The 13,691-nt window shown below is 45.2% G+C and overlaps 1 protein-coding gene across 1 annotated transcript in view; it reads right to left on the bottom strand.

The window, feature by feature from the left end:
• SMARCC1 (SWI/SNF related BAF chromatin remodeling complex subunit C1) overlaps nucleotides 1-13,691 on the bottom strand; it is a 96,863-nt gene that overhangs the window by 26,342 nt on the left and 56,830 nt on the right. Inside the window, exons 22-24 of the mRNA XM_075492165.1 lie at nucleotides 3,584-3,639; nucleotides 1,538-1,652; nucleotides 493-647 (exon numbers count right to left, since the gene is read on the bottom strand). Coding sequence (XP_075348280.1) covers nucleotides 493-647; nucleotides 1,538-1,652; nucleotides 3,584-3,639 — 326 coding nt within the window. The remainder of the gene's footprint in view (nucleotides 1-492; nucleotides 648-1,537; nucleotides 1,653-3,583; nucleotides 3,640-13,691) is intronic.

Below are 13,691 nucleotides of genomic sequence, written 5' to 3'. Positions count from 1 at the left end.
CAGACACACAGTACCCCTTAACACAAAAATCATTAAGTTGTCTATAAAAAATTGTAATGCTAGAATTGAACATCACGTTGCTTTTACAGACAAAGAGTCCAAGCACGGAAGGCCTGTGTGACATCCACAGAACAGCCGGTGGCACAGCAAAAAAGGCAACGTATGGGTTTTATCACCCAGCACTACGTCCTTAGCATTACAGCCAGACCTACTGAGCAGGGAAAAGTCTTCCCAAAAATGACAAGCACTTTTGGGGGCTGTTTCTTAGGGATGTTCATCGACTTCATCATCATAAGAGTAGCTGCCTAAGTTAAATTGTACACTATTTCACTTTGGAGTTCAAGCAGAAGAAACTGAAGATGGCACTTGTGCTCCTTCAAGGTATTAAAGATTAGAACATGAAACTGCACAGATCTGGAACAAAGGACCATTTTAAGAAGAGTTCTAATGTGAACTGGAAACCAAGCCAATGGATATTCGTATAAAACAAACCTTTGCTTTGGTGGCAGCTGAGGCAAGGGCAGCAGCTGCAGCTGTAGCTACGTTTCCTTCCGAGATTTCATGTTCCACTTTCTTCTTCCCAGCCTCGTTTTCTTTGTCTTTGCTTGCATCAACGTTCTCCTTGTTCTCTTCTGCCTCCTTTTCTTCTGAAAGAGATTTACCACCACGTCTGTTACGTGCATTCTCCCCTTGTTAACAGGTTCGCGTCAGGACAGGAATTGCACTACGCACGCTGCTATTAGTCAAACAAATTAATTCATCCACACACTATCACGTTCCTATGTTATAGTACCGCTACTCGTCCAAATGCTGACAGGGGAACAATTCTAGTCTAAGAGGATCTGATCCAACAAATAGGGCAACTTTAAATGCTTTTAGTTTCCATCCTGTCAATTCATCTTCTGCCATCAGCTTACTCTCATAAGAACAATTTCAGCTGCATTTCCAAATCAACTCCATTATTACATCAAACCCAAATGTTTCTTGTTCTACCTGGTGCTAAAATACTGAGAGTAAGTTCCAGGAAAAAAACGGTATGTGTGTGGTACAAGGGGAAAACGTTAAAAATAAATAAGAAGAATAATGTCTTATGTAGAAAAAAACCCTAGTACACCTCAGCTTGTCTAAATAAAGGCTCTGCATCACTTCACAGGGAAACTGAGCTAAGGTATTAAGTTCTAAGGGTAGAAGTGAGCAGTCCCATTTCTTTGCATCAAGAATGATCAAATGGTGTGCAATACAGGCAAAATAAAATAATTTAGATGACCTACACGCACTTTGCTACTGTAATTTCTTCACCCAGTCACTACACACAATGACAGAAAGCTCAGCTGAGGTCTAAAATGAGTTCAAGAAAGAATTTAGTGCCTAAGCTTTGCAGTGAAATTAAACTAGAATATTTACTACTGAACCATGAAGCAGCCTGATGTGCAAGAGGAAATATTTCTGCCACAGTTGAGTTTATAGTCTATTCCAGGCACTTTAGAGGAAGGCTATTAAAGCTAACACAGCTTGAGGAACAGCTGGGAACCATTACCTGGCTTGGTGTCTGCAGTCACTTCGCTGTCTTGCTCTTTTTCTGGATTTCTCTCATTTTCTCCTTCTTGTACTTTATCGCCTTCCTCAATTTCACTCTCTGCTTTGTTTTCAACCTAAATGGGGTGAAAGATTGTTTGAAGAATGAGAGCTATAGAAGACGTTCACTGTTAACTTCGTTTATAGCTTTCAAATTAATTCACTGTCATAAAGGAAGAGATGAAATTTTAAAGGTTGACTGCTACACTTAAGCCCATTTTGACAAGCGTATCCAAAATCTGAATAAACAAAGTAATTGCTGTACTGGACGGAAGTCTATCAGATTCAGTAACCCAGACCAAGTCTCATCCGAAGGTACAAGAAATCCTGAACTAAGATGACATAAGAACATGTTTTGCCCCTGCCTCGTGCTGCCCCCATTTATTCCAGTAGTTTGTGCATAAGTTTTCTATCCTTTCCAGTGTCTGTCGTGTTAACAATTTACACAGTATTCAAATTATTGTATTCCAGTATGTAATTATACAGTATTCAAATAACAATTACACAGTTCTCCAAATTCTGCAGAACTTACGGTCACAACAGCATCCTGTGGCAATAAATGCTACAACTGAATTACACGTCACAGGAGGGTGCTTCTGGCCAGGAATTGGTGGAAGAAAGCAACATTTGCAAGATGGAAGTAAAACAAAACTATTTCTTGTTGAAAACTCAGTGCCTTAACTTAGTATTAATGAAATCAGCACCAGCTTCATGCTTATGACTGGCGGCATCGTTTTCCCCTTGAAAACACTCCAACCCAAGCTGTATGTTTCTCATTTATTCTGCTCTACAGAACAATGCATCTTTTCAAGCTCTGACCAAGTCTTCTACACTTACACCTACCTAAGTGTACCTGACTATTGATCAGAAAGGCAGCAAAAGAACTACCTGAAGACAGAGTGAGAAGTAACATCAAGTCTATATGCAGCAGCCATTAGGTTAGTTATATCCCATTCATTTGATAAAGCAGGCGATACAGAAATATCACCCGTTGCTGTACTCAGTAAGTGCCTACTACCATTTATTTAGCAGAGCGATGTTCTAATTCCAGGGTATTAGTTTCATTCAAGTTTAGGTCTGAAACAATCACAGCCAGTGCCATTATTGTAGACTACCTGAAAAGAAGCACTGCGTTTGTAGACATGGGGTTATAAAAAACACCCCAAACAACTGCATTCTTGCAGGCACTATCAACAGGTTGAAGGAATTAATTTCTAAATATCTGATCTTTATGGGCAGGATGCATCATACCCGACATCACAAGTCCACAATACACACACCTATAACCAAGAGTTAGCCAGGACTTCTTGCAATGAGGAGTTTTATTGACCAGCTCAGCTATGGGCACCTTCATTTAGTCAGCCAGATCTCATCCTCCCACATCCACTAAGCTGCCCGTGATTGTGCAGACCGAACAGTTCCGTAACTCGCGTTGTCACTGGAGAGCTGTGATGCAGCCGGGGCAATAGTTTCATTCAGGTTCTCTGTTCAGCTCCACACAACTCACCCGTTTCCTGGAAAGCCCCGAGATCTCTGATCTTGTCAGAGCTGAAAGCTGCGTTCAACTCTGGGAAGGCAATTTGTCACAAGACAAACTTTTCTAGGGCAAGACTTCAAAGTGATGCTTGCTTTAGAGCACTACCAGTCATGAACCATAACATACCAATGTCCTTCTGCAGCTTAAGTCTCTATAATTAGTTTGATATTGCCCATTTTACGTTGCCTCCCAGTCCCAACCTTTGTTTCTGAGGACCAGAAAACAACACACCGACATCTCATTCCTGTTGTTTGCCCAGCAAAAGAAATGTCTCTGTATGACTTGAGACTAATCAACTCAAGAAAATGAAGCACTATGGAGACTAAAAACTGTTCCCTGTGGACACGCACACTGACCAGCACACTACCGTCTACCTTATAGAAGGCAAGGTGTAAGGCATAATATATAATAATTCAGGTTCATAAGCATCAGAACTATCTTTTCAGAACCAGTGTACTGAGCCAAGCTTACCTTCTCAGACTGTTGCCCATCTGTCTCTGTTTCCATCTTTTCTTCTTCAGCTCCATCTGAGAAAACAAATAAGTAAAGTATTTAGAACTGCCATAACACCCATTTACCATACTCAACATTTATTTCAGGGTTAACTAAAGTTTCCTGTTCTCTACTAACAGTGGTTTCAAGAAAGCCACAACACTAAACTCCTAGAAGATCAAGAGTCTATTACAGTCATTTTAGTTTAAAAATCAAGTTTACTTGCAAATTTAAATGTAACTGGTTTTTCTTTTCAGTCCAACAAGCAGGACAAAACATTAAATTATCCATGCTCTGCTGAAACCCCCAGTTTACCCGTGTAGAGAGAAACCACCAAAGCTATCAATTTTAGCTACATAAAGGACAGTTCAATGCACAGTTCTGCAGTATTCAAGTCATACAGCAATTCCCACTGGTAAGTCACAGTATTATAAAATGTTTTTCCCAATACATCCAATTTGTTTCTGTAGATGGTTGTCAGTTACGTGATTAACCTCAATTATGGTGCTGCCAGACTTGTAATTCCTCCTTAGCGCAAGACCCCCCGAGCTGCTTTTGATGAAAGGTCTACCCAGAGGCATTGCCATGCATTGCAGGTCAGCTGAAGATTTAAATTCCATTTTGCAGGTGGTGTAAATACCAGAATTCTCCAAAGCAGACTTCAGAATAATTATTCAGCACCAGAGTAACATTAAGCAGTAGCAAATTTGTTAAAGCACTGACACTGTTCTTAAACGCCAAGGATCTCTCGTTATTTCTGGCCCCGAAACCTAGCAGAGTTCAAGGCAGCGAGCAGTTATCCTCCGCACTGGTTTGATGTGAAACCCTGCACACTGAAGCCCCGTTTCACACCCTTGGTACCTGCTGCTCTACATAAACATGACGACCAACTGGTTCTCCAGTCCTTTATGGCTCTTTGTGCTGTTCCTCCAAACACATTTCTCCCAAAAGCACTCTGAAATTGTATCCAAGCCCTCAGAAACACATTCAAAACAAAAGTTTGAGTCTGAATTGAACGATGACGTTTATATCAAAGTAACTGGCCCAAAAGGTGTAGTCTTATGTTAGATGTTCCTGGACAGTGCTCTCACTCAGACCTTGATCCTTCATTCTCTTGCTTCTTCCTCAGCTGTAATGATACCAATACTTGTGGGTTTGTACTGAAGAGTGGATCAGTGAAACGATCCAAGTTAAACCCTAACGCTTTCTTCACCTTCTCACTGAAAGAAGCTCTATTGCAGCTCCTCAAGAGCCCAACTGCAGCTGCCTAGTTAGGTGCTAAACAAGATATGAATCACATTTGAGCACAAGAGCTGGTTGTCGGTTAGATATAAAGCAAGAAAAGCACATAAATTACCAGCTGCAAACTCTGAGTTTCCTCTGCATCCAAAATACAGCCATCCAAACACATGAGACAGAGCTGAGGCAGAATGAACACACCTACTGACAGTGTTGTCAGAGGACAACTCAGGACAACAGAGGGCAACAACTGCTCAACTCCCAGCTTTTCAAAAAGCACGCTTTCCAAGATGCTCTGAAAAACCAGAGCTGAGTTGCACCTTCAGTGCTAATGCTGAAAAAGATAACAGCAGTGGGTGAGCTCTTACTTCTCCCCGGTGGCTTCAGGTCTTGCTGACAGATGTTGTTAAGATGTGCAGGGCTCTCCATAAAACCACCAGTTGGGTTCTCTGGGCACGAACAATTTCCTGGACTGCTCCAGGAGGTAGAGCCTCAGCCTTACACCATGATCTCAATCTTCAGAGGAATCGTACAAGACCTGCTAAGACTGGCTCCAAGACAAGGCTCCCATACTGGAGTAATGAAGTACTTCCTTAAGGAAAAACAGAAGCAGCATGCCAGGCACGTGCTCAGAGGCAGCTCACCTACATCACTGCAGCCTCCGGTTCTGAATTGGTCATCAAAAATCTCCATCTAGTGTCTGACCAAAGAAGTCTTCCTCTCCCCAGAGGTCAAAACAGAAGAGTACAAATCATTTGGGAAATATTCATAAGAAGCTACAAGTATATAATATGAACTATTTCGATACTTGGAGGGTGTTCTCACTGCCGTGGGATGTGTGGGTCTGGACAGCACCCGCTGCCTCTTACTCCTTCATATTTGGAACCCAAAACAAGTTTGCCAGACACCCATAAAAACCTGACCTTGACCACAAGCACCTTCAGAGTGCCCTGCCACCAGGCGTGAAAAAAACCTGAGCTTCAACACACAACTACGTGCTTCCTGCTATTGCTCATTTTGGTTTTTTGGCTGACTAGATTGAGCTCTTCAAGCCTGTAACCTCTTATTTACTGTCTGTTTGGCATTCAAATAGCTATCACAGAGGTATCTGAAGAGTTCTGCCAAAACAGAGCCAGGCGCCCTTGTGTTACAGATTGCTTTTTGGGTGGCAGCTGACCAGTCATCACACCATCTAACTTCAGCATCCACAGCAGACGACTAGATAACAGCCTAACTGGTAGACAAGTGAGACCAAAATGAGGAAGGAAAAAAAAAATTCAAAAGTACAATTTATGGAGACTGGGGACATACTTCCTCAGAAATTTTATCTCAGAGTTAGGATTTAGTGACCTAATAACATCACAGGGAAAATCTAGATTAGATTTTGTCAGACAGCTATTTCAAGCCTAGAAGCAGAGCTCCAAACTAGGCTTAAAAGTGTCATTCCTCCTAGTAAATGAAAGAGAAAGCTTTACAAAGAAAGCTTTATTCTCTCCTTTAGAAAAAAAAGTGGAGACAAAGTGCAGAACGCTCCAAGTGTGCTTGGGTTGGTAGAGTGGAAGGAAGATCATGAGCTCAAACTCTGAAAATACTGCACAGGAATACACAAGGTTTCATTCTGGTGCAGCTTAACCCAAACACCAAGAACTTCAAGATTCCTAGTATTGGGATACAGTGTAATTGAAAGAAAAAAGCCTATAATTTTGTACAAACAACCCAAAACTTAACCACAGGGAGAAGTGAAGCAGTTCTGAAGTTCTGCTTCCTACAAAACTCCAAGTCAGAGTGAAAGAAAAGCTCTAGTCCATGGACAACTTTAAGTCAAAATGGGGAGGCTTCTGTCTCTTAAAAGATCGTGACTTGATAATTTTTTCAGTCTTCTGGAAGACAAGAACCTGGAGCTCGGGTTCTCCAGTCTAGAATCAGCCTGAGCAGAGACTCAAGTCTCAGCATCCCACACCAGCAGCAAGCATCTTGACCATTGGGCTATCATCTCATCTCTTGAAGGCTCCTAGTCCAAAGGAGTACCCACAGAAACCCGCAGCTTCACCTTTATACTCCAAGGGAGGGGGAAAAATTCCCTAGAAAGTTCTTGTCACGCAATTGCACATCATTTGCTCAGGAACGCAAACTTCACAGGTGACAATACTCCTTGCTAGATCCTGAATCACGTTCGATTATTGCCTTACAGCTTTCGCTCATGTAAGCTGCCCCTAAGAATGCCATAAGAGAAAGCCCTCTAAGACACAAACTCTCCTCCTCTACCCAAAAAGTCAGTTTGTTCTTGTGTCTTTTCGGTAAGACCGAACTCCCTTTCCAGGCTAAACTCAATTTTCAATTGGGTTTTGTTTTCCGGTTACAATGCATTTCAAGGTCTCCCATCTTAAGGTAAAGTTTTTCAGAAAGGCAGCAGCCAGCAACGCGTGAGTCGCTGCGGCAGCTGAAGACACGAGCGCAGGATGAGTTTGTGTAGGTTTACAATGTGCTACACATCAAGCATTATCACAGATTCTAAGTGTTTGCTATTAATGCTCTGCAAGTATCGGGGCAAGTTTTATTAAATATTCCTTTTTTATTTCATAGAAAGGTTTAGGTTGGAAGGAACCTTTAAAGATCATCCAAGTCCAACCCCCCTGCCACAGGCAGGGCCACCTTCTGCTAGATCAGGTGGCTAAAAGCCCCGTCCAACCTGACCTTGAACACTTCCAATGATGGGGCATCCATAACTTTCTCCGGGCAAATCTGTAGACCACGGTAAGAGTTGTGAAGGGACTACTGCTGCGGAGGAGGTTCCAAGGCAAACAGGACACCCCAGAAAGACAAATTCCTTCCCACCCACCCTTTAGAGAAAATTTTCTCAAAGAAAAAAAAGCACATAGAGCATCTCACAGTAAGGAAAACTGCCCTTGGACTCTCCCTTGCGTCATAATACGCGACAGACACTTTCCAAAACAAAGTGTTCTTTTATACTACTTAGGGACACATTCAGCTACAAAGAGAGTCAGAAGGTATGCATTTGTGACAGTAAGATTATTGTGAACATCCTGATTTAACTTCGGTTTTCTAGTCCTGGCTGTAATAATAAGTGTCATTTTAAAATTAGGATGACAACTGTAGGCAGGTTGTAGTCAATGGTTTTTGAAAACTGTTTTCTTGTATTAGTTACTAAGCCCTTATTTGCAGTGACAGTGCCATGCCTCTGCAGTTCCCACTGGCATGAGCCATTCCGCACTGTGTACATCGAGGGGACCACGCTGAAATACTACCTGTGTAAGGAAAAAGAAAATGGAAGCTATCAATTATTAGTTTGGGGGTTAAATAAGTTTACCTGGGTTGAAGCAGGTTTTTGCTTCTAAATTACAGGCTACTGAGAGTACCTCAAAACAATTAAGAGTCCCATAAAAATTAATCTTTAATTCAAATATGAAAGGATCAGAAAAAACCCAAAACATTCCTGACTCTCCGCATGTGAGTGACAGAAGTGTCCTGCCTTTCAGCTGGACACAAACACGACCGTACTGATTTTCCTGTATGATCTAATGAGGTTAATGAAAATACATAACTGACAATGCAAACAGGAATTGATTAATTGGAGACACATGTCCCTGTTACAAAAGGGGAGGACTTAGCTTTAATGAGAAACAGCCCGCAATCCCTTTTACATGGCACCAATGATGCTCTTTAACCCTCTTCAGCAGGTTTGGTATTATACCTTGCAGGCTGTGGGGAATCAAATTAATGCTATTTCTTAAATCGGCAAGAGGCAGATGGTCGTGAGACACCGCAAGACATCTTTCAAGAGGGAGAAACCACTTGCAGACCAGGAAACATCGCCTCTCCATGCCCCTCTTCAAACCTGAAGCAGCAAATATTTCCTGTCTCTATGGAAGCTTGGTCTGCTTTGCTTGTTATCTTCAGGAACACGGAGCCTCGTTTTCTAATACATGAAGAACTTCTAACTGACTTCTGACAAAGCCCAGTGACTTTACAGGGAAGTTAAATTGACTTTAGGTCAACAAGTAAAACTAGAAAGTATTTCCACAGTAAGAATTTACTGCATTACCAGCAGACAGACACTTGCAGTGTAAGCAGATACGTAACCTCCATTGTCATCGGAAGAACAATAAGCAAAACCCCACATATAAATGCACAGAATCACTAGGGTGAGCTTCAGCTCAGCAAATAGCTTAAAGATGCCCTCAAGACATCCTAGTCTCCTTTGTTTTCACTAAGGCAACACACACAGCCTGTCAAAAGTCAGGCTTGAATATTAATATTTAATTGAGAGGAAATATACTATAGTTATGGGAAAAATCCTGCATCTGAATATGATAATCCCGCTATTATCTAAACCATAATTTACATTTTCCACGGTAAGTCAGGACCCCACAGCCCCCAGAGCTTCCCCTGCTTCTGCTTCACGCAGCCCGTAGGCTACAGCACAACAACCGGGGGGCTTCCACGAAGGCGGGCGGAGAGTTCGGAGAGCTGCCGCGGCTTTCGTGCGAGCCGCCCGAGTCCATCACGAGAGGACTGATGGGCTCAATCCTCCAGCGGCGCAGAGCTAGCTCACAGGCACCCGGATACACGCAAAGCGAATGAAGTACTCGGAGTCTGTTCATTTTAGCAACGCTTGCATAATTTCAGAGTTAAAGCACACCCTGGAGACCACAAGAGAAATCACCCTGCTAAAAATGAAGTAAAATAACTTCTCCCGTGTACGTATACTTGTGTGTAGCTTCCTAGTATTTGAGAATGATAGAAAATCATCCACAAAATGTTAAATTTAATCAGCCATTTAAATCGCTTACAGTTGTAGCGGAGACAGTAAATCAGACCACCATTCCCTCAGTGCCTACTGTCACAGATGAGCTACAGCTTGAAACATCCATACACTTGTGTCAGCGGAAATACTTTCAGTGAAATACTTGTTCGAATAAGACCTAAAATGCACAAGTAACTGCCTCCAACACGGGCACTTCAGAGACTGCCTCGTGCCTCGTTCAGTGCACATATATGCAGTCAGCACAGTTAATCACCTTTGGAAAGGCATTAAGAAAGCGCACATACTCAGCGAAGACTTAACTGGAACTACTAAGTACCACAGGCATATTGAATATTTCCCTTCTCTGGAGCTTAATCACTAGCCTAAAGAGCTAGGATCCCTCACCTGCTCTCCTCTATTCGTTTTTACTAAAACACATGCAGAGCATCTTCATCTATTGTATGCCCGGTATGTAGACCCGACCCACTTCTTAGGGAAGTCTGGTGCCTCCCTGCGTCCCGGGTAAAAGACGTGAAGAGAAAACTTCCTGCCCTGGTACGGCCCTCAGATTATTACCCATTATTCATTGTTCAGGTAGGCAGCGATGAAGTTGCAACTAGAAGTCCGAGGGCGATCAAGACAGACTTCAGGGCCTCGGGACAACTGGTTAAGGGATCAGGAGCACGAGTAGTCCTCTCCTCTACCCTTCCAGTTGCAGGGAATGATGAGGGAAGAAACATGAAGAGCCAGCAGATCAATACCTGGCTCCAAGCCTACTGTCACCAGCAGAATTTTGGGGTTTTTTTGATCATGGGTTGGTCTACACGACACCAGCCACGCTGGCGACAGATGGGGTACGCCTGTCTCAAAGGGGAAAGAGGATCTTTGCACAGGAGTTAGCAGGGCTCATTGAAAGAGCTTTAAACTAGATTAGAAGGGGGAAAGGGATAAAACCAGGCTTGCTAGAGATAAGCCTGAGGGTGGCATGCCAGTTTTTGAGGGACGGTGTGCTAGCAAGGTCCTTTGGTCTGCCGCCTCTGTGGAGGTAGGGGATGGAGATCCACGTAGCAGGAAAGACACAGGGGTTATGGACGTGTTAGAAACCATGGCAGCGCCTGAGAATGGTCCCGTAGGAATCAGGGCTTCTTCCCCCAAAAAAGGTGGCGGGATCAGTAGCCCAACTGAAGCGCATCTACACCAACGCACGCAGCATGGGCAACAAACAGGAGGAGCTGGAAGCCACTGTGCAGCAGGAAAACTATGATATAGTTGCCATCACGGAAACATGGTGGGATGACTCGCCCAACTGGAGTGCTGCAATGGATGGCCAGAAACTCTTCAGAAGGGATGGGCAAGGAAGGAGAGGCAGTGGGGTAGCCCTGTATGTTAGGGAGTGTTTTGATTGTCTAGAGCTTAATGACAGTGACGACAGGGTGCAGTGTTTATGGGTAAGAATCAGGGGGAAGGCCAGCAAGGCAGACATCATGGTGGGAGTCTGTTAAAGACCACCCAACAAGGACGAAGAGGCAGACGAAATACTCTATGAGCAGTTGGGAGAAGTCCCCCTTGTTCTTGTGGGGGACTTCAACTTACCAGATGTCTGCTGGAAATACAATACAGCAGAGAGGAAAGAGTCTAGGAGGTTCCTGGAGTGTGCGGAAGATAACTTCCTGACACAGCTGGTGGGTGAGCCAACCAGGGAAGGCACCTGCTGGGTCTGTTGTTTGTGAACAGAGAAGGACTTGTGGGTGATGTGACAGCTGGAGGCCATCTTGGGCATAGCTATCGCAAAATGCTAGTTTTTGATTCCTGGAGAAGTAAGGAGGTGGATCAGCAGAACTGCTACCTTGGCCTTCCAGGAAGTAGACTTTGGCCTGTTTAGGAGATGGGTTGACAGAGTCCCTTGGGAGGCAGTCCTGAAGGGCAATGGAGTCCAGGAAGGCTGGACGTTCTTCAAGAAGGAAATCTTAAAGGCGCAGGAGCAGGCCGTCCCCATGTGCCGAAAGACAAGCCGGCAGGGAAGAAGACCGGCCTGGCTAAACAGAGAGCTTCGGCTGGAACTCAGGAAAAAAAGGAGAGTTTATGACCTTTGGAAGAAGGGGCAGGCAACTCAGGAGGACTATAAGGATGTTGTGAGGTTATGCAGGGAGAAAATTAGAAGGGCCAAAGCCCAACTGGAACTTAATCTGGCTACTGCTGTAAAAGACAATAAAAAGAGTTTCTATAAATACCTTAGGAACAAAAGGAGGGCTACGGAGAATCTCCGTCCTTTACTGGACATGGGGGGCAACATGGTGACAAAGGCTGAGGCAAAGGCTGAGGTACTCAATGCCTTCTTTGCCTCAGTCTTTAGTGTAAGACCAGTTGTTCTCGGGGTACCCAGCCCCCTGAGCTGGAAGACAGGGACGGGGAGCAGAATGAAGCCCCATAATCCAAGGGGAGATGGTTAGAGACCTGCTGCACCACTTAGACACACACAAGTCTATGGGGCCGGATGGGATCCACCCAAGGGTACTGAGGGAGCTGGTGGAAGTGCTCACCAAGCCACTCTCAATCCTTTACCCACAGTCCTGGCTCACCGGGGAGGTCCCAGTTGACTGGAGATTAGCCAATGTGACGCCCATCTACAAGAAGGGCTGGAAGGAGGATCCGGGGAACTACAGGGCTGTCAGCCTGACCTCGGTGCTGGGGAAGCTTACGGAGCAGATCATCTTGAGTGCCATCACGCAGCACGTTCAGGACAACCAGGTGATCAGGCCTAGCCAGCATGGGTTTAGGAAAGGCATGTCCCGCTTGACTAACCTGATCTCCTTCTGTGACAAGGTGACCCGCTCAACTGGATGAGGGGAAGGCTGTGGATGTTGTCTACCTAGACCTTAGTAAAGCCTTTGACACTGTTTCCCACAACGTTCTTCTGGAGAAACGGGCCGCTCATGGCTTGGACGGGCATACGCTTCGCTGGGTAAAGAACTGGCTGGATGGCCGGGCCCAAAGAGCTGTGGTGAATGGAGTTTACTCCAGTTGGCGGCCAGTCACAAGTGGTGTCCCCAGGGCTCTGTGTTGGGGCCAGTCCTGTTTAATATCTTTATCAATGATCTGGACGAAGGGATCACGTGCGCCCTCAGTAAGTTTGCAGATGACACCAAGTTGGGTGTTGATCTGCTGGAGAGGAGGAAGGCTCTGCAGAGGGATCTGGGCAGGCTGGATCCATGGGCTGGGGCCAATTGTACGAGGTTCAACAAGGCTCAGTGCTGGGTCCTGCACTTGGGCCACAGCAACCCCATGCAACGCTACAGGCTTGGGGAAGAGTGGCTGGAGAGCTGCCCGGAGGAAAAGGACCTGGGGGTGTTGGTCGACAGCCGCCTGAACATGAGCCGGCAGTGTGCCCAGGTGGCCAAGAAAGCCAACGGCATCCTGGCTTGTATCAGCAATAGTGTGGCCAGCAGGAGCAGGGCAGTGACCGTGCCCCTGTGCTCGGCACTGGTGAGGCCGCACCTCGAATGCTGTGTTCAGTGTTGGGCCCCTCACCACAAGAGAGACATTGAGGGGCTGGAGCGTGTCCAGAGAAGGGCAACGGAGCTGGGGAAGGGTCTGGAGCACAAGGCTGATGGGGAGCGGCTGAGGGACCTGGGGTTGTTCAGCCTGGAGAAAAGGAGGCTGAGGGGAGACCTCATCGCTCTCTACAACTGCCTGAAAGGAGGGGGTAGAGAGGTGGGGTCGGTCTCTTCTCCCAGGTAACAAGTGACAGGACGAGAGGAAATGGCCTCCAGTTGCACCAGGGGAGGGTTAGACTGGATATTAGGAAAAATATCTTCACCGAAAGGGTGGTCAAGCATTGGACCAGGCTGCCCAGGGCAGTGGTGGAGTCCCCATCCCTGGAGGTATTTAAAAGCCGTGTGGACGTGGTGCTGAGGGACATGGTGTAGTGGTGGGCTTGGCAGCGCTGGGTTAACGGTTGGACTTGATGATCTTAAAGGTCTTTTCCAACCTCAACAATTCCATGATTCTGTGATTGTACTCTGTAACCTACAGCGAGGCACTATCTGGGAAAGCAAAGGACAGTGTCTACCATGCTTATCACAG

Source organism: Mycteria americana, chromosome 2 (assembly GCF_035582795.1).
Source record: "Mycteria americana isolate JAX WOST 10 ecotype Jacksonville Zoo and Gardens chromosome 2, USCA_MyAme_1.0, whole genome shotgun sequence".
NCBI classification, from domain to species: Eukaryota; Metazoa; Chordata; class Aves; order Ciconiiformes; family Ciconiidae; genus Mycteria; species Mycteria americana.
The sequence above is the reverse complement of the archived record's forward strand: the minus strand, read 5'-3'. Positions and strand labels throughout refer to the sequence as shown.